At 51.2% G+C, this 22,608-nt stretch overlaps 1 protein-coding gene across 5 annotated transcripts in view; it reads left to right on the top strand.

Moving 5' to 3' along the window:
- GAS7 (growth arrest specific 7) overlaps positions 1-22,608 on the top strand; it is a 206,208-nt gene that overhangs the window by 134,446 nt on the left and 49,154 nt on the right. For 4 of the 5 annotated variants that reach the window (XM_045889855.3, XM_054511058.2, XM_054511057.2 and 1 more), the window contains exon 3: positions 9,974-10,054. The exons of the other annotated variant lie outside the window; for it this stretch is intronic. In XM_045889855.3, coding sequence (XP_045745811.1) covers positions 9,974-10,054 — 81 coding nt within the window. The remainder of the gene's footprint in view (positions 1-9,973; positions 10,055-22,608) is intronic. 5 annotated transcript variants of the gene reach the window in all.

The raw sequence follows: 22,608 nt of genomic DNA, 5'->3' as shown, positions 1-22,608 counted from the left end.
TTTAGGATTCTGATGGTCATTTTTTATAGGGTCTAGTCAGTCTTTAGCTTTTTTGATTCCTCCCTTTTGAGGTCACGCTTAGAAAGGCCTTTGCCAGCGAAAAGAGGGGAATATGTGCTTCTAGTACTCTCGTGGACTCTTTTATCCCCCCTTACAATTTTTAAGCCAGAAAAAACTGAAATTCAGAAAATGTGTGAGGAATGGCTCGACTTTAATATTTTTCAGATCGTTGGCCTCATGTTCTCCCAGCATTTATTCACCGGTTCAGCCTTTCACTGTTGCCCTGAAAAGCCCCCCTTGACCATATGCTAACCTAGTCTGCTCGGGTCTGTTCCTTGTTTTTCTTTTCCTATTTGTCTTTGAGTTTATTCCTGCACCAACACGACACAGTGTTGTCTCTCTTTCGTGGGAAATTATCGTGTACTTGGTAAAGCATTCAAATGGGGTATGCTGTAAAAATATAGTCGTCTTCCTTTGGTTTGACTTTTATTTATTTATTTTAGAGAGTGAGCGAGCTCGAGCTGGGGGAGGGGCAGAGGGAGAGGGAGGATCTCGAGCGGACTCCCCACTGAGTGCAGAGCCCGATGCAGGGCTCGATCCCAGGACCCCGAGATCGTGACCTGAGCTGAAACCAAGAGTCAGACGTTTCACCGACTGAGCCACCTGGGTGCCCCACTTTGATTTTTAAGAACCAGCATCAGATGCTTCTTGTGTATTCTTCCGGTGATTTTTCTGTGCATCTACATTTGACTTACGCACTTTCTAAAATGCATCTGAGAACCTTTTGTACACTGATGACTTAGCAGTGTGTGTTGGACATGCCCTCCACATCAGCACTCCCAGATCCCCAGTGGAATCCCATCCTGCCAACGCAGCGTGTGCCCCCTGGGCATTTACAGCGTTTCTCTGGAGATTCCCCCCTCTAACAAAAGATGCCCCCAACCACCACTCTACACTTACATCATTGCACACCTAAAGCTGTCGTTAGGTCGGAGGGTCTGTGTGTTTGGGATTTTGATCACAATCTCCTACTGCTTTTCCAAGACATTCCCCAACCTGTTTTTCCAGATCCTTCCAGATAATGAGGGGTTATCAGTCTGATGTTATACGTCCAGTGAGTAAGAAAACAGCGTCTTGTCATCTTAGGTTGGGTTCCTCCAACTTTGAGGGAGAATGAACATCTTTTCCTCTTGGTTATTTATAAATGCATTTCTTTAAACCACCTGTATATGTTGCCTTTTAGATTGGACTGCTCGTGTAATTTGTAATTCATGCTATGTGAAGGGACTCCGTGCTCTGTCTCTTCTCTCTGGTCTCTTTTTCCATCAGCCTGTTTTTCTTCTTACCTATGTGCACACACTCATTTTTAAAAAGCAGCCCTTGGCCATATAACCTAACCAAACTCAGTTCTCACGGTCTTACTTTGACCCGAGTCAGCGATTCATTCATCAAACACCCAACTGCTTACTGTACGCGGTACCCGGGGGACAGGGGTGCATTGAGTTGACACAGCCCCAGAGTCTTCAGGAGCCAGCTCTGGGAATCTGTATTTTTACCAAGTAGTCGGGAATCTGTATTTTTATCAAGTAGTCCCAGTGATCCTGATGAGTGACCAAGTTTGGGAAACAAGATCGGAGCTTTGGCAGGTACCTATGCTTAGGTCCTGGATCCCGAGGGTCCAGGCTTTGGTTTTGACAAAGTCTCTTTCTTGGGACCCACCTACATTTTCTCCCCCGTAAGATGGGGGGTCATAATATCCGTGAGCAGCCACCACCTGGTGGCTCATGACAAGACACTTGTTCCTACGTTGCGATCAACGCTCATTACCCCTCAACCCAAGTTCAGGGATTCCTGGTGTGTTGGCCTGGATCTGTACTCTGTGTAAGGAGCTTGGTACACCAGGGATCCTAAAGGGTTTGAAGGACAGGCTCAGAGAGTTCCAGGCGCTCCACTCCCCATGTCCCCACTAGAATTCCTCTGGCCACTGCTGGTCCTGCCCTTGGCTACCTCTTTATCCCATTGGTATCACCAGCCTCTGTGAACCGGCTGTAAAGACCCATGCCCTGCCTGGATCTGAGGCTTGCTGAAAGGATCCTTGGATCTGCTGGTAGACCACCACGAGTGATGTTTCCCCGGTTAACTGAGGGACACCCCTACGGCTCAGAAATGCTAAAGAAGGCATTCTAGGACCCTCTTCCCCTGCAGCACCAGAGAGGGGGCCCTTCCCTCCCTCTCCCTTTGGGGGATGTGTTCTAAGGGGTGGACTTGGGATTTCGGGGTCTCTGACACCAATTCCTGAGCTTCTAGGCACATAACAGCGGCTCTGGGCTGAGGGGTATTTCAAGCACCTGGGACAGGTGTGCAGTCCAGTTCTTTCTCTTTCCAGAACAGCAGAGTCCTGGTGTCACCCCTTCCTCAGAGCAGGAGGGCTCTCAGTGCTTGGGGCGGGGTGGGGGGCAGTCTGGGGGCTGTCAGGGTTATGTGTGTGCTGCCCGTGACTCTTAGACCTTGGGAATTGGGGGCTATTAGGTAGCACCTCCCCACCTCTGCTCCCACGCCCCCAGGCTTGACTCCTGCCCTGCAGTTCTAACTGGAGCTCGGGATGCAGACCCTGGGGTCCAGCAACCACGGTGAAGTCTTCCCATGCTACCTGAAAGTAGAGGTGTCACCCAGGCTCAGTAGCCCTCCTGCTGGTAGATCAGACCTAGGGGAGCCCACAGAACGTGGTTCTGCTGCTGACGGTCTGCAGATGGCTGTTTGCAAAAAGCCTGTGTCCCTGTTTGCTGAGAGGCTCCCTGCTCTGTCCCTGCCACTGGGGATCCAAGCTGTGTGAACAGGGCTGGGGGTGGTAACAGAAACGCCCCCCCCCCCCCCCTTGGGAGGTGGATCTGCATAAAGCTTCCCAAGCGAGAATCTCTTCCGTCAAGCTGTCCATCCTGGGTGTCACTTCACGGTTCAGAAGTTGTCTCTCTCAGCCCATGAGGTCTGAAACCAACACGGAGGGATCTGGTTCTAGAGCTGAGGGCAGGGGCAAAGCTCATCACCTGGGTACCCCCTTCCCTGAGCCTTCCTGGGTGAGACATCCCTGGATCCCACCGGTGTCTCAGCTCTCAGTAGTGGTGGTGGTGGTGCCATCCTCATCCTGGCCCCACTCAGGCCACGCTCCCCAGTCCTGCCACTCCTTCTAGAGGGAGCTCTTGAAGGGCCCAAGCTTGTCTCCGTCTCTGGAGGACTGACAGGGTGGATGGGAGAGGCAGCATTCACAGATGACGCATCTAGGGCACCAGACGTGCCGAGGGGATGCGTGGTGGCTGAGTGCAGGAAGCCTGCTCAGACGCAGGGCCTGGTACAGTGGCCACCATTGGATCATGCCGCTTCTCTGCTTCAGACCCTGCAGTGGCTGCCCCGCACATCGCTGGGCCGCACCCCCAGAGCGGCTGATTCCCGAGGACTTGCATTTCTAGTGATACTGGTGCTGTTGGTCCAGGACCCCACGGTGAGAGATCCCTCCCACGTTCTATCAGCACTGGGCTGTGTGATCTGGCACTTGCGATGGAGAGACACTCCTAAGGCGGGCTGATAAAAGGCATCGTGGCTTCCCCCTGTTCTGTCGGCGCACACATTTTGTGGGGGGGGGACGTCAGTGCCACGGCGTGAGCCGCCCCATGGTGAGGAACTTTGGCCCCTGCCCGCATCCATGTGAGTGAGGCATCTTGGAAATGGCTCCTCCAGCCCCACTCAAGCCTTCAGATTGAGATGCAGCCCCAGCTAAGACCCTGACTGTGACCTCATGGGAGAGCCTGAGTCGGGACCACCCCACTGAGCCCCTCCTGGATTCCTGACCCGCTGCAACTGTGTGACATCATAAATGCTGTTCATTCAGGCTGCTGAGTTTGGGGTGATTTCCGATGCAGCAAGAGTATCTCTTAGTATCTCTTCCGAACTGGACTCAAATGTGCCTTTCTCGGGGAGGCCTTCCTCGGCCACCCTTTCTAAAATTACATCCCTTTCGAATACTATTTTGTATTCCCCTTCTGTGCTTTATTCTTTGGCATGTACCTCCGTCTAACCTTACCTGCTTTTCTTAACTTATTTACCTTTCTCCTGGTGTGACTCCCTCCCTCCACTCCCATCAGATATTTTTTTAAATTTTCATTCGTGGAAAATTTTATGTGTTGATATTTCCAAACTAGACAGAATTGCATCATGCCTGTAAGCTGAGGGAGGAGGGTCTTCGATCCGTTCTATTTCTTGTAGTGCCCATAGGGCGCAGAACACTGCCAGACGCAGAGTAGGCCTTCGAGTGTAGCCCTGTTAATATTTGATAATAGGATTTATTACATTATATCAAATATTTACCATGTCGTAAATATTTCTGATATGTGAAATTAATATAGTAATACTTGTGATTTTGAGGATGATTCTCACACAGAGAGTGGTGTATAGACTAAAACAGCTCTGTTTTGCGGCAGCTCCTGGAGCCCCAGCACAGAACTGGGGGTGTTGGTGTTGCTGGCACGGGGTGGGGGTGGGTCCCTGCTGACAGATTGAGTCACAGCTTTTCAGCTTCTCACCGAGGCCTCAGCTTCTTCCTTTAGAAAATGGAAATGGGGGGCGCCTGGGTAGCTCAGTTGGCGAAGCGTCTGCCTTTGGCTCAGGTCATAATCCCGGGGTCCTGGGATTGAGCCCTGCATCGGGCTCCCTGCTCAGCGGGGAGCCTGCTTCTCCCTCTCCCTCTGCCCTTCCCCACGGCTCATGCTCTCCCTCTCAAATAAATAAATAAGATCTTAAAAGGAAATGGAAATGATAGCACCCATTTCTTAGTGATTTGGGGACCACTGAAGGAGATGCCCAGTGTGGAGGTGCTTGGGGTGGACCAGGCAAGAATGGATGTTCAAAGAGCAGTGGTTCATTTCCTGGGGAGAATCTGTGGTCGGAGGTCAGGTTTCATTTAATTGTAAGACTGGGCTGGGAATGTCCTGCTGCCAGAGACCCCTAATTGCTGTGATTGCAAAGCCCAGGGGCAGAGGAAACACTGGGATATGGGAGGGAACCAGAGCGTCTGCTGCCGAGTTCCCCAAGGGAGAGATGAGCAGGACCTTCCGGGCCCTGACCTGGGCTCTGTGGGGTGCTGCACCTTCCCTTGGTGGAGGCCGGCCTGATTGCAGAGTTTGCATCTGCAGGCCTACGCAGGACCAAGGCACAGGGGGTGGGGGTGTCTCCTGATTCTCCCGGGACCCGCCTTCCTGGTTGGGGTGCGGGACGTGGCCAAGGACAGCAGGGCAGCCCCGGGTGACGGGGGGACTAGCTTCCAGGACAGGAGGGGCGGGGGCTGGAGAAGGGAGCTGCAGGGCTGCTATCGGGCTAGGAAAACCTGAGCACAGCCTAGCACCCCCTCCCGGTGAGGAAAATAGGGGGGCGGGGAGGTAGGAGAGAAGCCACAGTTGGGGCCCCCCCCAAACAAGGGAAAGGAAGAGACAGGAAGTGGCGGAGAGGAGAGAGACGAAGAGGCACAATTAGAAAGATTAAGAAGGAAGAATCTTTTTTAGCAGGTAAGGAGGAAGGGACTGCAGGAATCTCAGAGGAATCTCAGAGCCGGGACCCAAAAGGGCCCAATTCCTCCTGAGCTGGTACCTCTGGTAATTTCACCTGGTAGCCACTGGGGGCAGCAGAGAGCCACCACGCAGCGAAGGATGCAGACCAATCAAGAACGGGGAGTCCGCGGCGGGGGGCACAGCAGGGAGTAGGAGGTGGTGGGTGGGTGGGGGGTCAGGGCGGGACAGGGAGGGGCAGGGTTGACACATTGCCCAAGGCAAATCACCAGGACCAGTGGCAGAGATCCAGGGGATCCCTGTGGCTTTCCCACTGGAAGCTGCTATTTCTAATGTAAGCAAGATGTAGTCTTAACGAGGGCAATAAAGTCCAGAAGTAACGGTGTAAACGGTTGATAACTGCTGTCTCACTTCCTGGTTTATTATTAACATTATTATCATGATCATTATTTTTTTTTTTTAAAGATTTTATTTATTTATTTGGCAGAGAGAGACACAGTGAGAGAGGGAGCACAAGCAGGGGGAGTGGGAGAGGGAGAAGCAGGCTCCCCGCCGAGCAGGGAGCCCGATGTGGGGCTCGATCCCAGAACCCTGGGATCATGACCCGAGCCGAAGGCAGGCGCTTAACGACTGAGCCACCCAGGCGCCTCATGATCATTATTATTTTAAGGAGGGGCCGTCTGTGCTTTGAATCCCAGGCTTACATCTCTGTCCGCCTTTCCACTATACTTTCTCCGAGAGTTTTATTCTCCATGGCAGTCATTGTCGTCCACTGATGGGGAAATTAAAAGTCTCTAGCCCAGAGCGTCGATGGCTAGGAGAGCAACCTCCCTGGGCTGGTTGATCTGTGTGTGTGTGGTTTTTCTGGTTTCAGTTGAAGAGGTCCGAACGAGTTAGGGTTGCCATTGGGGGGAAAATGTGTTTTTCGTGGATTGAGTTGGATGGGCAGTCTCTCCAAGAACACGTCTCACTTACGCTCTGACCTCACCAAGCCGCTCCCCCCCCCCCCCCCCCCAGCCTTTGGGGCATGCCTGGTAATGCCTCTGGTAGTAGGAGTCTGGGTGTTTCTGGAACCACCTGAAACCCCAGGGTTAGAACCCAGGGTCCGTCAGGCCCCAAGCTGCTGTTTCAGCTTTGCTTGGTCAAGGAGGCTGGCGTGCTGTAAACAGATTAGGGAATCTTTTATTGGAAAAAGCCTAGAAATGGCTTCCTCCCCAGGGGTGGTATGGTCATCTTGGGTGATGTTTCCTGCTGCTGGTGAGGTCACTCAGCCAGAGTCCCCGTGGCTCGCTCCAGATGTCCACCCGGCCTGGCCCGGCTGCCTTCCTGCCTCAGGCTTGCGGTGGCCCTGTGTTTTGGGTTGGCCTTATGTTTTGGGTTGGCCGGGGTTGGCCAGGATGAGGAGGTGGGCTGGGCTGACTCCTTCAGGCCGTTTTCTTGCCCTGATGAAGTTTGGCCTGAGAGTTGTGGTTCTTGTGGGAGGGGAGGGGCTCCAGCTTCTGGGGGGGCCTGTAAGTGACCCCGGCCAGCCAGTGCAACAGAAGGGGCCTTCTTGACTGCAAGCCTGCATCTCCCTGAGATTTCGGACCCTCGTCCTGCAGCCCCCTGGGTGCACGATGCCACACTGGCTCTCTTACTCTGTCATTAGGATTCACAGTGGGGAGGTGAAGGGGCCCTACAGGGACAGCTGAGCCACGCCACTGTTCGCATCCTGCGAGTCACCTCCCCCTGCAGCCCTCCGGGGTTACTCCATCTGCTGCCAGGAGTCACTGTGGTGTTCTTTTCTTAAGACCCATGAGTGCAGCTCCCACCCACGTAGAATTCGGTTTCATCTGGGCTGAGAAGAGCTGGTGGTCCCTCATAGACCCCATGTATCTGCAGGCGTTTGCTGCCCTGCTCCCAGCCGAAGGTCCCAGGCTCCGACGGGGCAGAACTTTGAAATCAGGTCGGTGGCTTTAGCCACCAAAGGGGTGGGGGCAGCAACACAGAGCGGACGTTTCCCTGGGGACCTTTCCCGTGTGTAGGAGAACGGGGCTGTTTGTCCCTGAAGACTGGAGGGGGATTGGTGGGCTTTTTACCCTCCCCCCCCCGTGTTGACCAGCTATTGGATGGGCAGCACTCCCCGCCCCCCACCCCAGGCAGAGCCTTGGGCAGCTAGCTCCCTTTGGCCACAGGCAGTGCGCCCCGAGAGGGACTCAGCTGGGAGCCTCTGCAGCTGGAGACATCCTGGCATGACTCTAGAAAGTTGGGGCATTTGGCAGCAGGGGAGAAACGCAGTCTGGGAAGGCTGCATGGTGGAAGAGGCCTTTTGGTTCAGACTTGACTAATGAATAAGATTCTGCCATCCAGGGATGGTGGTGGGGCCGAGGGAGTGACTATAGCAAAGACATGTTCTGAGACCAGCAAATGTGCTGGAGTGAAGTGAGTGGGAGGGCAGTCTGGACAGATGCAGGGGCTATGAGGTTTGGACGTTATTCTGTGTGCTAGGTCGGGAAGGAGCCAGCAAAGGATTGTCCCTGTGTGTGTGTGACCTGTAGGGAGAGCAGGGCTCTGGGGTGAGCCTGCCGGTTCCTCCTCCCACCGGAAGCCACTGAGCCTGCTCTTCTGGTCACTCCTGGAGTCCTAAGACCACCGATCAAAGCTGGAGGGCCAGAGTGTTGGGGCCAAAAAGACCAGTGAGCCCAAGCCTTTCATTTCGGATGAAGAATCAGAGGACCAGAGACGCCGTGTGAGTTGCCCAAGGCTGCACAGCAGATGACAGGCAGAGCTGAGGCAGGAACCCAGTTCTCTTGAGTCCTAATTGAGAGAGGCCATTGAAAAGTTGTGCTTATTTTTGTTTTCTGAGTATCTGAGACCATCGAGATTTTAATAATAGAATTTTTGATTAAATAATGTTATGTCCACGTAATGGACTCACTAAAAATAACTTTATGTGGGCGTTTGGCACAAATACAGTGATTGCCTTGAGTGGATACCATTATCGATCTCTTTTTTTTTTTTTTTAAGATTTTATTTATTTGACACAGAGGGACACAGCGAGAGAGGGAACACAAGCAGGGGGAGTGGGAGAGGGAGAAGCAGGCTTCCCGCGGAGCAGGGAGCCCGATGTGGGGCTCGATCCCAGGACCCTGGGATCATGACCAGAGCCGAAGGCAGACGCTTAACGACTGAGCCGCCCAGGCGCCCCTATCGATCTCCTCTTACAGAGGAAGAAACTAAGGGAGCAGGAAGACAGGTGGCTTGGCTGAGGTTCCGCGGGTGGGAAGAGGCAGAACTGGGATTCTAACCCAGGAGGTCTGGCTCCAGGATCACCGCTGTTCAGGGGTGCTAACCACATGCGTTCCAGCCGCCTTAAGGGGTTTCGAAAGATAAAAAAGTCGATACGTGAAAAGAAAGTACAGTATGATTTTGTTTTATTTTAAAGATGTATACGTGCCTCGAAAATATATCGCTGAAGATACCGAAGTGTTGATAGTGAAGACTTCTGAGCTGTGGGACTATGGATGCTACCCTTCTTTCCTTCCTTCCTTCCTCCCTTTTAAAGATTTTATTTATTTATTTGAGTGAAAGGGAGAGTGAGAGAGAGAGTGAGAGCACACACTCACGAGCAGGGGTAGAGGGAGAGGGAGAAGCAGGCTCCCCGCTGAGCAAGGATCCCGATGCGGGGCTCGATCTCAGGACCCCGGGACCAAGACCTGAGCCGAAGGCAGACACTTAACCGACTGAGCCACCTGGCGCCCCAGATGCAGCTCTTTTCTCTGTGTCTTTCTACATTGTGAAATTGTATAGAGTGCGAAAGGGATCATTTTTATTACCGGATAACTTTATGAGAAGTCTCTGCTCGCAGGGATGACATGGCTAATACCGTGTTCGGGGGCAAGCACACGGCTGCAGGTATTAGTTTTTTTTCCCTGGCTGGCCGGTGTGGCTGGGCATCTGGGGAGGGAGAAGCAGCCAGTCTGATGCAGGAAGTACTTGGGAAATCACCCCCATTTGACAGAGGGCCCCCCACCCCCCTTGTCTCTGTATAGACCCCAGGCCAGGGCTCTTTCCTCTGGCTTGGGGGTTTCAGGTGACAGTGGGCACGTGGGAGAAATGGCCAGGTGGCAGCTGGGGGTTCAAGGGCACAGGACAGACATGGAGGTGTGTGAGTTGGCAGCCTTGGGGGATTGGAGGGGGTGACGGGGGACGTTTCCAAGGATCCCAGCCCCAAGGCCACCTCCTCCTGCTCTCAGCTGTATGGAGAAGGGTCCCAGTAAAGAGAAACCGTGTAGTCACGGGGTGGGGGGGGATGATGTGGGGGCCGAAAGCCATCTCCTGCTTCCCGGGGGTTGGGCATGAAGGTGGCCGGCCAGGTCTCTACGTTTCCCGGTTCTGCGCTATAAGCATCTCCAAGTGATTGTGTTTCTTTCTTTGACCAGAGACCACCTGGGAACGTCCGGGCAGTTCTCCTGGGATTCCAGCCAGCCCTGGCCCTCACAGGAGCTCTCTTCCTCCAACAGGTACTGTCTACTCTCTACGTCGGGGCGACCGGGAGGGACCACACACCCACCTTCCCTGGAAAGGCCAAGACTCTGGGTTCTGGGGTCTGGAACGTGGCTGGGGATCTGGCCAAACCCAGGCAGGGAGCAGTTTAAAGGACCAGGAAGGTGGGCTCTCCCTGGCAGTGTGGGCAGCAACCTGATGGCTCACCCTCACTCCCTTCAGGTGCTTACGGAGGGAAGACGACCGGGTGAGGTGAGGCCTCAGGGCCGTAACCTGTCTGCTGGTGTGGGTACCCAAAGTGGGGGCAGAACTGCTCTGCACAGTTCCGGAATGCATCAGAGAGTAGAGTCAAAGGAGGCAGATTTTTATGGGGCAGCTTTCGAGTAGAGTGTTCTAGAAGGCACTTGGGATTTGTTGTCAGGGCGTGAGTTCTCTGTCTGCAAAGGCAATCAAGTGGAGGTGGTTGAGGTCGACATTCCTATCCTAGGTGGGGGTTTTATTCTTTTTTTTTTTTTAATTTTTTTTATTCTTATGTTAATCCCCATACATTACATCATTAGTTTTAGATGAAGTGTTCCATGATTCATTGTTTGTGCATAACACCCAGTGCTCCATGCAGAACGTGCCCTCTTTAATACCCATCACAAGGCTAACCCATCCCCCAACCCCCCTCCCCTCTAGAACCCTCAGTTTTTCAGAGTCCATTGTCTCTCATGGTTTGTCTACCCCTCCGATTTCCCCCGCTTCATTCTTCCCCTCCCGCTACCTCCTTCTTCTTCTTTTTTTTTTTTCTTGACATAGATTGCATTATTTGTTTCAGAGGTACAGATCTGAGATTGAACAGTCTTGCACAATTCACAGCGCTTACCAGAGCACATACCCTCCCCAGTGTCTATCACCCAGTCACCCCATCCCTCCCACCCCACCCCCCACTCACTCCAGCAACCCTCAGTTTGTTTCCTATGATTAAGAATTCCTCATATCAGTGAGATCATATGATACATGTCTTTCTCTGTTTGACTTATTTCACTCAACATAATACCCTCCAGTTCCATCCACGTCGTTGCAAATGGCAAGATCTCATTCCTTTTGATGGCTGCATAATATTCCATTGTATATATATACCACATCTTCTTTATCCATTCATCTGTCGATGGACATCTTGGCTCTTTCCACAGTTTGGCTATTGTGGACATTGCTGCTATAAACATCGGGGTGCACGTACCCCTTCGGATCCCTACTTTTGTATCTTTGGGGTAAATACCCAGTAGTGCAATTGCTGGATCATATGGTAGCTTTATTTTCAACTTTTTGAGGAACCTCCATACAGTTTTCCAGAGTGGCTGCACCAGCTTGCATTCGGTGGGGGTTTTATTCTGAGACTCCAGGAGGCAGGTTGATGTAGAGCCCTCACCCATCGGTCCAGATCCCAGCCCTCAGAGCGCACCCCCCATTGGTTATGGCTCTCCCACACTAGACTGCACGCTCCCTGAGGGTGGACACTTCCTCTCCCCCTGACTTCTGTGGAATCCTCAGTCCCCAGACATGGGCTGGCTTCAGTGTGGAGGGAACTCACGAATGTCTCCACAATCGCAGGGGGCGTGAACTCGATTTGTTGGTCTTCGGACTTTACGCATCAGCCGGGCAGCAAAGCCCGGAAGTCGTAGTTCTGGTGGCGGCCTGGAATTTGCATGTTGGCGGCCCGGTGTAGCTGGACTGAGGCAGGGAGGCACACGGGAGGGGAGGGGTGGGGAGGGGAGGGGAGAAGCAGCAGTTTACCTGGAGGGTGGTGAGGGCCTGCACAACCTTCACGTGCCCCAAGTCATCGGAGGTCTACGGAGCTTACCTAACCCATCCCAGGTGACCAAGGGAAGAGCTAAAATGATGACCGAGTGAGGGGCAGGGTGAATGCATGAGCACATGTGTGCAGACAGGCGTAGGAAGGACAAGCAGCTTTTAACCCTTGGATTAGAGGAAGGGTCTCGGGTGCAGAGAGTGGGCTGCCTTTCATCGAGAAGAGTCTTTAGACATTCTCTACCACTGATACATTGAGAACCCAACGTGTATTATGTGGTCCATATAATATAAAGCTATATGATCCAAGTATATGATTTTGGGAAATGAGAATTGCCAGAGCAGAAGAATTCAAAAAGCAACATAGTAGGAAAATAGAGAAACAGAGCTCCGGAGAATCAATCAGCCGAGGCACGGGAGAGGGGGCGAGCAGGTGTTCTAGGCTTTTTAAGTGTTTTTATTTACATCTTACGTGTGTGTGTGTATTTTTTTTACTTAAATTTAAAAAAAAAGAATTCAAACAGAGAGGAACCCTCTTGGGAGGGAGGGAAACGGGGCATTTGCTCGTGATGCCCTAGGGACGGGGTGAGCCCTGCATCGCGAGAACCGAGCCCATTCAGCCTTCCTACCTGTTGTACGGACGACAGGCCGTTCTGGGCACACTGCCTGCCCTGTTGTCGTCCTTGGGTTTTTGTTTTTGTTCTTTTTGGCAATCGAGATGCCAGCACAAATCAAGCGAGGCGTGGCCCTCTATCCCGGCTGGCTCCGGGCCAGCCAGACACCAGAAAGGAGACAACCCAGCTGTTTGTCTGGGGCCAGAGCGGTTGGTCTGCGAAGGCCGGGGGAGGCGTGTGGAGGTGTCAGGCGTGAGCTGCCATGGCCTGTCGCAGCCTGCCACGTACACCGGGCTGGCGGGGCTGGGAGAGCTGGGCGGGGGACTCGCCCTCTGTGGCCGTGGGGTCACCTCCCAAAGCCCGCTCTCCCTGGTGCGGTCCCTCCCCAGCAGCAGCCTGTCCCCTCTGTGCTGTGTGGGGGCCGTCCCCCCAGAATGGGGGCTGGCAGGAGCTGGTTCTGGGCTAGTGGGACAGGTTCCCGCCTTCACCTGAGCAGCACAACTGGATGCCTGTCCACGGAGCACTGAGCTGGGTGCTGGGGCTCTGAGGGGAGCTGAGAAGGGCGGGGAGATGGGCGGAGAGGGTCAGACCCACTGACGAGGATTGTCAAGCGGGCCAAGGCGTTGGGCCAAGGCGTTGGACCGAGCGTGTGGCCACCGACCTGCCCTCCTCTGCCCCCAAACGCGGGGGGCTGGGACACCTGTTCCCAAGTCCGTGGGTACCTAGGTCTGTCAAGTTCTCTGCCCAAAAGGGCCTTGCAGCCTCGTGCAGTTGGAAGTTCTGCCTACCCTTCGGCCCTTGGGAGATGGAGCAGACACATCAGCATTCTGATGAAGACCCCGTTTGATTCCGTGCTTCCTTCCCTTCCTTTTGTTGGTCGGCAACATCCGTACGTACTAGTTAGGTTTTCTGCCCCGGCGCAGTGGTTCTCACTCCTGGGGGTGATTTTGCCAGGGATGCATTGCCCCGGACAGCTTACCCCTCCTCCCACAAAGGGCTATCCAGCCCCATGTGGGGGTGGTGCCAGAGTTGAGGAGCTCCGTTCCGGGGTGACTCAGTACGTCTGTTCAGCACCGTTCAGGGGACGGGTGACAGACCGCACGGCCCATCGAAACGAGAAACAGCAACATAATCCACAGAAGCCTCGTTCCCCGGCTCAGAGACCCACCTTTCGTGGGTTCCGTGGAAGTCAGATGCATCCCACAGTCAGCATGTACCCCTCATTCAAGGAGAGGCCTCTTTGTTTCCTTCCCCCATGGCACTGAACATCAGGGTGCCTCTCCCGGTCGTGGCTTCTTAGATTGAGATTTAGAAATGACGACTGGTCAGACTCGGGCGTCGGGCACCCCGCACCTTCTCGCCAGGCCTCGTTTGGCCCATTTACACAGCGCGAGGGCCTGGAGAAAGGCCGTGGCTCAGGTCCTGTCCAGCCCTCTGCGGATCACGGTTCTTGATTCTCTGCACCCCGGGCCACGGACACGCTTTGTGTCCACGCTCGGGGACGGGAGGGAAGAAACCTTATCCATGAGGCTGTAGGAGCCTCCGTGATGTTTTGACGTCTTCTTTTCTAGCTTTTGAACAAAACTTCTCTGGAGAATGAAATAGGAGGCACATGGGCAGTTCCCTCTACGGAGAGCACTAGGTTTTTTCCAGATACTCTCTCATTCAGTTTTGCAGGCAGCTTTCAGGAGATTGAAAGACTCGGCGGGGACCTGAGGTTGCTGGAGCTTAACTGTGCCCCCCGGCCCCATGATCCTGGGGTTGTCGACTCCCCTCCTGTTGTACTCGGGCTTCTGCAAATGCAGCAGTGGCGGAGTTTCAAGCCTTTCCTGCAAAGGCTATGCTGGATGCTGTTCTTGGTGCCTGGGATCGCACCACAGACAAGCCACACCTGTGTTTGGAACTGCTCCCAGGAACCCACATTCTAGCCGGGGACTTGGGCAAACAAGCAAACGTGAAATAGGTCAGGTTGTCCTTGCAAGGCATTAAAGTCGGACCGAGTGGGACTGGGGAGTCAGGGACGGCCCCAGTGAAGAGCAGATGGGTATGTGTTGAGGGCGGTGGTGAAGTGTTCTGGGCCAGGGAGCGGCCAGTGCAAAGGCCCTGGGGCAGGAGTGACGTTGGCACGGCCATTGTGGCTGGAGGGTGGGTGGGGGGCGAGGGGGAGAGCAGTCAGCAGGGACAGAACCTGCTGGGTCCCCCAAGCTACAGGAAGGTGGTGGGATTTCATCCTGAGCTCGGTGGTTGGAAGTGAGGGTAAGAGCGACTTGCAGTGGAGGTGTCTTGTCTTCATGAGATGCTGCCTTCTCGAAGCAGCCGGGCACTACTTGGCTGAGTCAGGATTGTTCTCGGTTAAGCAGCGACAGGCATTACGGTGGGGTTGGGGGTGGGGGGGGTAGGGGGTGAGAGCAGCATGGAAAACTCCGCCTCATTCATTGACCACAGACATCCCGTATGGTCCTTTCTGAAGAAGAACATGGAAAAGCAGGTCAGGAAGAATCTCTGCAGGAACCCCAAAGGAACCCGGCCAAGGTCAGCTCAGGCAGCCTCCCCTTCGTGGAGGCAGAAGGCTGAAGAAGTCCACGGGGCTGTTTTACTCCTGAGTTGTAGCTTGTGGAGAGGGTTTGAACAACCACCTGTGGACAGTGGCTGTTTTTAATTCTTAGTGCAGGTTGGTCGGAAGCATAGCCCAGCCAGGATACCAGCTGGAGAGCGAGATCTGGGAACACGCCCAGTGCCCCCGACAAAGGGGGTTCCGCTCTTTGAATGCTGGGTGCTGCTTAAGGGTCAGCACTGGGCTGGGGACTTTTCCTCCTCTTTCTCCTTTAAGACCACCAGCGTCGGGGGGCACCTGGGTGGCTCAGTTGGTTAAGCGACTGCCTTCGGCTCAGGTCATGATCCTGGAGTCCCGGGATCGAGTCCCGCATCGGGCTCCCTGCTCGGCGGGGAGTCTGCTTCTCCCTCTGACCCTCCTCCCTCTCATGCTCTCTGTCTCTAATTCTCTCTCTCTCAAATAAATAAATAAAATCTTAAAAAAAAAAAAAAAAGACCACCAGCGTCGGGAGCTGTGTTTATCCCATAAGCTTGACTAGAGGCGTTTCACGCCAGGTCTTCTGGGTGAGGTCCGTGTAACCCAAACAGAACAGCAAAGGCTCTATTCAGTAACTGCTGCGAATATTAAAAATGATCCTTGGGCTGGTTTATTATGCAGTGTGGACGCAATGATTTATGGGCAGAGTGAAAAACAAGCTTCTGGGAGTTTCGTGGATGCGTCACTGGGTAAAACGAAGGACACTGCAGAGCAGTGTGGTCCAGTAGAACTTTCTGGGATAACAGAAATGTGCCGTATTTACACTGTCCACGGTGGTAACATGAGGTGCATGGCTAATGGACGTGTGAAATGTGTCCAGTGCAGCCGAGGAACTGAATTCTTAACTTAATTTTACTTTATTTAATACATATATTTTTTTATTTTGGAGTAATTTTAGGTTTACAGAGGAATTACGAAGCCGGTACAGAGAGTTCTTATATACCCTCGCCTCAGTTTCCCCGACGGTTAATATCCTACATAACTGGGGTGTGCTTGTCAAAAGTAAGAAACGAACGTTATGTGTCACCGTTAATTAAATTTTATGTGGATGTCACCAGTTTTTCCGCTAATGTCCTCTTTCTGTTCGGGGATCCAATCCTGGGTACCACATGGCATTTATATTTTATTTAAATGTAATTGCTTAGAGGGGCTCCTGGGTGGCTCAGTTGGTTAAGCGACTGCCTTCGGCTCAGGTCATGATCTCAGGGTCCTGGGATCGAGCCCCGCATCGGGCTCTCTGCTCAGCGGGGAATCTGCTCCTCCCTCTCACTGTCTCTCTCTGTGTTCTCTCTCTCTCTCTCTCAAATAAATAAAATCTTTAGGGAAAAAAAAAATCTTTAAAATAAATAAATAAATGTAATTGGGTAGGATTTAAATAGCTACCTCTGCCTAGTGGCTCAGTTATCAGCCGGGGCAGGTGTGGAGAGTGAATTCCTTTCTGAGCTTCCGGGACTGGGATGTGCATTGAGCGTTCGTTTGTGTGTTTCTTAAAGGCTGGAGGAAATCCATCGCTTTCTGAGTCATCCTGCTGGTGAGGGAGTGGGAGTTATCAGGAAACCTGGGTTCACATTCTGGCTTTGCCCGGCCTGAGGGCTTGAGCTCACTGAGGGATCATCCTTAGGTGAAGGGCCTGCCTCCAGATCACAGGACACCTCCCACTGGAAGGGGACTTGTGTGTTCCTTACTGCATCTCGTCAGCTGAGGCCCCCGAGGACCTCACCGAAGCCTATTTAACATCGATGCCCTGGACAGTAGCTTGCAGCCATGTACAACCATATGGGCAGATGTATTGTGGGTTCTATTTTGGGGAATCCAGTTTATATTTTAGACAGTCAGGGAAGACCGTTAAAACCAGGTGGCCAGACAGATGTTTCCAGACCGGAAGATTCTAATGTAACACTGCTCCCCCCAAACAGAGCGAGTGGGTAGACGCAAACTTCCTTGACCACACGGGGTGTGGTGAGGGTGTGAGGTAGGGATTGTGCCCATAGTACCTTCCGAGGTGCTGAGCACAACGCTGACCCCGAAGTGTGCCTTGGTTCACCCGACTTCAAAACCCGCCTTCTTACAGAACAGCTGTTCCCAAAAGGGTTCTGTGGTATCCTTGCTTTTCTGCCCCAAATGGGTTCTGCATCCGTGTAAGAGTGGGAATACCACACACACTGTTGCCTTGTTTGAGGTTCACCGAGCACATCAGCATATGGGAATACTCATTTTACAGGGCTTCACAGATGTTGGGTTTTCTGTGGACGGAAGGTTTGTGGTAACCCCGCATCGAGCAAGAATGTCAGCGCCATGTTTCCAACAATGGTTACTCACTTCATGTCTCTGTGTCACATTTTGGTCATACTCTCGATGTTTCAAGCTTTTTCTTTCTAATTATATTTATTATGGTGACTTGCTTTGTGATCGGTGATCTTTGATGTTACTGTTGTAATGGTGTTGGGACAACCACAAGCCATGTGCCTATAGGACTATGAACTTCACTGATAAATGTGTGTGTTCTGACTACCCAAGTGACAGGCCATTCTATCTCTCCCTCTCCTCGGCCTTCCTATTCCCTGAGACACAACAATATTGAAATGAGGCCAATTAATAACCCTACAGTGGCCTCTAAGTGTTCCAGGGAAAGGAAGAGTCATGCGTCTCTCACTTGAAATCAAAAGCTAGAAATGGTTACGCTTAGGAAGACACGTTGAAGGCCGAGATCAGCCGAAAGCTTGGCCTCTTGTGCCAAAGCGAGCCAAGGTGTGAACCCAGAGGAAAAGTTCTTGAAGGAAATTAAACTGCTACTCTGGTGAACACACGAATGATAAGAAAGAGAAACAGCAAGAAGGCTGATGTGGAGAGAGTCTCCGTGGTCTGGGTAGAAGACCAAACCTGCCCCAGCGTTCCCTTAAGCCAAAAGCCTAATCCAGAGCAAGCCCTAATGCTCATCAGTTCTGTGAAGGCTGAGAGAGGTGAGGAAGCCACAGAAGAAAAATCTGAAGCTAGCAGAGGTTGGTTCAGGAGGTTTAAGGAAAGAAGCCTTCTCCATGACATAAAAGTGCAAGGTTAAGCAGCAAGTGCTGAGGCTAGAGCAAGTTCTGCAGAAGATCGAGCTAAATAATGAAGGTGTCTACACTCAGCAACAGATCTTCAGTGTAGATGAAATAGCCTTCTATTGGAAGAAGACGCCAGCTAGGACTTTCACAGCTGGAGAGAAGAAGTCAACGCCCAGTTTCAAAGCTTCAGAGGACAGGCTGACTCTCTTGCTAGGGGCTCATGCAGCTGGTGACTTCAAGTTGAAGCAAATGCTCGTTTATCATTCTGAGAATCCCAGGACCTTTCGGAATGATGCTAAGTCTACTCTGCCTTTGCTCTATCAATGGAACAACAAAGCCCGCTTGACAGCATATCTGTTCATGACATAGTTAACTGTAGAGACCCACTGCTCAGAAAAAAGGATTCTTTTCAAAATATGTCTGCTCATTGACCATGCACCTGGTCTCCCCAGAGCTCTGGTGGAGATGGGCAGTGAGATGCATGTTGTTTGCCTGCCTGCCAACGCGACAATCATCTGCAGCCCATGGGTCAAGGAGTCACTTTGACCTTCAAGTTTTATTATGTGAGAAACCTATTTTGTAAGGCTCTAGCTGCCAAAGATAGTGATTCCTCTGATGGATCTGGGCAGAGGAAATTGAAAACCTTCTGGAAAAGATTCTCCCTTCTACATGCCATTAAGAACATTCATGATTCATGAGGTCAAAATATCAACACAAACAGGAGTTTGGAGGCAGTCAATTCCAACCCTCAAGGAATGACTCTGAGGGGGGGGGTCAAGACTCGAGTGGAGGAGGTCACTGCAGATGTGGTGGAAATAGCAGGAGACCTAAAATCAGGTGGAGCCAAGAAATGGGATTGAATCACTGTGATCTCATGATCAAACTTGAATGGATGAGGAGTGGCTTCTTGTGGATGAGCAAAGAGCGTGGCTTCTTTTTTTTTTTTCTTTTTTATTGTTATGTTAATCACCATACATTACATCATTAGGTTTTGATGTGGTGTTCCGTGATTCATTGTTTGTGCCTAACACCCAGTGCTCCATGCAGAACGTGCCCTCTTTAATACCCATCACCAGGCTAACCCATCCTCCCACACCCCTCCCCTCTAGAACCCTCAGTTTGTTTTTCAGAGTCCATCGTCTCTCATGGTTCATCTCCCCCTCCGATTTCCCCCCCTTCATTCTTCCCCTCCTGCTATCTTCTTTTTCTTTTTTTTTTCTTAACATATATTGCATTATTTGTTTCAGACGTACAGATCTGTGATTCAACAGTCTTGCACAATTCACAGCGCTTACCAGAGCACATACCCTCCCCAGTGTCTATCACCCAGTCACCCCATCCCTCCCACCCCACCCCCCACTCCAGCAACCCTCAGTTTGTTTCCTGAGATTAAGAATTCCTCATATCAGTGAGGTCATATGATACATGTCTTTCTCTGTTTGACTTTTTTCACTCAGCTTAATACCCTCCAGTTCCATCCACGTCGTTGCAAATGGCAAGATCTCATTCCTTTTGATGGCTGCATAATATTCCATTGTATATATATACCACATCTTCTTTATCCATTCATCTATCGATGGACATCTTGGCTCTTTCCACAGTTTGGCTATTGCGGACATTGCTGCTATAAACATCGGGGTGCACGTACCCCTTTGGATCCCTACTTTTGTATCTTTGGGGTAAATACCCAGTAGTGCAATTGCTGGATCATATGGTAGCTCTATTTTCAACTTTTTGAGGAACCTCCATACTGTTTTCCAGAGTGGCCGCACCAGCTTGCATTCCCACCAACAGTGTAGGAGGGTTCCCCTTTCTCCGCATCCCCGCCAACATCTGTCGTTTCCTGACTTGTTAATTTTAGCCATTCTGACTGGTGTGAGGTGGTATCTCATTGAGGTTTTGATTTGGATTTCCCTGATGCCGAGCAATGTTGAGCACTTTTTCATGTGTCTGTTGGCCATTTGGATGTCTTCTTTGGACAAATGTCTGTTCATGTCTTCTGCCCATTTCTTGATTGGATTCTTTGTTCTTTGGGTGTTGAGTTTGATAAGTTCTTTATAGATTTTGGATACTAGCCCTTTATCTGATACGTCATTTGCAAATATCTTCTCCCATTCTGTCGGTTGAAAGAACGTGGCTTCTTGAGATGGAATCTACTCCTGGTGAAGATGCCGTGAAGATTGTTGAAACAACAACAAAGGGTCGAGAATATTCCATGAACTTCGTTGATAAAGCAGCAGCAGGGTTTGGGAGGATCGACTCTGATTTTGAAGGAAGTTCTCCTGTGGATCAAATTCTATCAAACAGCATCGCCTGCTACAGAGAAATCATTCGTGAAAGGAAGAGTCGATCGATGCAGCAGATTTCACTGTTGTCTTACTTTAAGAAATTGCCAGTCACCCCAGCCTTCAGCAGCCATCACCCTGAGCATCTGGTAGCCATCAACACTGAGGCAAGATCCTCCATCAGCAAAAACGTGAGGACTCCCTGAAAGCTCAGATGATGGCTAATGGTTTTTTTAAAGCTATAAAGCATTTTTAAATTAAGTGTGTACAGTTTTTTAGACATAACGTTATTGCACACTTAATAGAGTGTAGCTTAAACATTATGTGCACTGAGAAATCAAAACACTCATTTGACTCTCCTTATTATGACGTTCGCTTTATCATGGTGGTCTGGAACCCAACCTGCAATATCTCTGAGGTGTGCCTGTATTTAAAAAGGTCTCCTGTAATAAAGTAATTTATATCTGAATAATGGGGGCACCTGTCCCAAAGTCTTTGGATCATAAGACTCTACCCTTTACCGTCACTGCTTTGCACTTAGAACGAACATCCTGCCTAATTGGTGTCGTGTGTCGCATGCCTGGGGAAACTCTGCATTCTGCCATGTTGAATATGTGAATGGTGGGGGGGGGGGTTCAGGAACAAGGCCTTGTTGGGGCTCCTGGGTTTCTTCAGTTTGAGGAAAGAAATTACATGTTTATTCCCGAAAGAAGGGAGATTGGGCCAGACCTAAAAGGGGGCTGTCTCCAGGGCTGATTTTCTTGTTTGACAGAGTAAGTCTACCCTTGGGGGTCCTTTAGGGAACAGAAACGTGGACAGTGGGGCATGGAGGTTGGAGCTTTCTGTGTTGGGGGCCTGGAGCTAGAGGGGAGTGTGAATTCTGGGCAGCAGATGTTGCTGGCTCTTCTCTGTTGCTTGGCCTCTCTCGACAATTCCTGCTACACTCCATTTCTGTTTTTATTCACATCCTCTCCCTCTGCCCCCTGAAGACCTCCTTTCCCTTTCTACCCAAATACCTGTCCCCTCCTCTCATGACTCATCTCTCAAGCCCTCCCTCTGTTTAACTGCCCACAAAGAGGAATGAAATGTGTGCGTGTGTGTTTATATTTGTGTTTGAAATTATGAAAGTTACTACATAAGAGCTTTCTGTTCCCTTTTTCTTATTTTAAAAACAGCTGAATTTGGCATTTTACTTTTTTTTTTTTAATATCTCCAGACTGAATTATGTTCCTTATGGCTATGAGCAGTCCTTGACCAATTTTATTTTAATTCCACTCCCACCCCCTGGAGGCTGGAGGGTTCAAAAGCACCCACTTCTGGCCTTAAACTTGTTTTGCATCTAACCCCTGGTAAGCCGAGAGGACTGGAAATAATCAGGGACGCTTGTGGGTGAGCCATAACTTTTCAGATCTCCACCGATCGCTTTTCTGAGTGTGCCTGGGACTGGTAGAATGAAACACAGCAAGACCAGGCAGGGGAGAGCTGCTGGGTGGGGAGAAATGGTTGGATGGGAAATTATTTTTTCTTTCCCAGTAATTGTTTTGACATGGAAAGTAATTAGCCAGCAGCTGACAGCTCAGAACTGAAGTGAGAACAAGAGAATGGATTAGGGGCAGAATGCCCCTGCATTTGCCAGTTCCTGGCCGCCGTTCATGTGGCGGGCGGGGGGCCTGGGGGATGCTGGAAGCAAAGACAGCGGTGTACTGAGGGTGCACTTTTAGGTGCCATGAGGGGAGGAGGTGGGGGTCGGAAGGGGCTGGGGACAACCCTGGTGTACAGGGACCCAATATCATCAAAGGTAGTGACTCCTTCCTAGCTAAGACCTGCTTGGGTAAGAATTGACATATTTCGTGTTTGTAGTCACACGGAACTGTGGTTCGGTTCTTCTGTGGTCTTTGGTAGATTTTTGGGATCGGGGTAATGCTGATTTTTATATAATCAACTGGGAAATTTACCACGTTTCCAAACTCTTGGTATAGTTTGTGTCTAGGTATTTCTTCGTTGAGCGTTTAAGTGAAGTTGCCCATAAAACCGTCTGGGTCCAGTACCTTTTGGAGGGAGGTCATTTTTCAAAGGTTTTACTCATTTTGGTGTTTCTAGTGTCCTTTGAAACTGTTTTTGATCATTTGATTCTTATGGAAGGTTATGTGTTTATTAGCATGTAGTTATAAATCCTATGTGCTTGCATTTAAAAAAAAATCTCTTACGAGATCTGCTTATGTTTTCTTTCTAACTCTACATTCT

This window comes from Mirounga angustirostris, unplaced genomic scaffold, assembly GCF_029215605.1.
Source record: "Mirounga angustirostris isolate CCGP_5_RB_7025 unplaced genomic scaffold, mMirAng1.0.hap1 SCAF_17, whole genome shotgun sequence".
NCBI classification, from domain to species: Eukaryota; Metazoa; Chordata; class Mammalia; order Carnivora; family Phocidae; genus Mirounga; species Mirounga angustirostris.
This window is presented reverse-complemented; position numbering and strand designations above follow the sequence as displayed.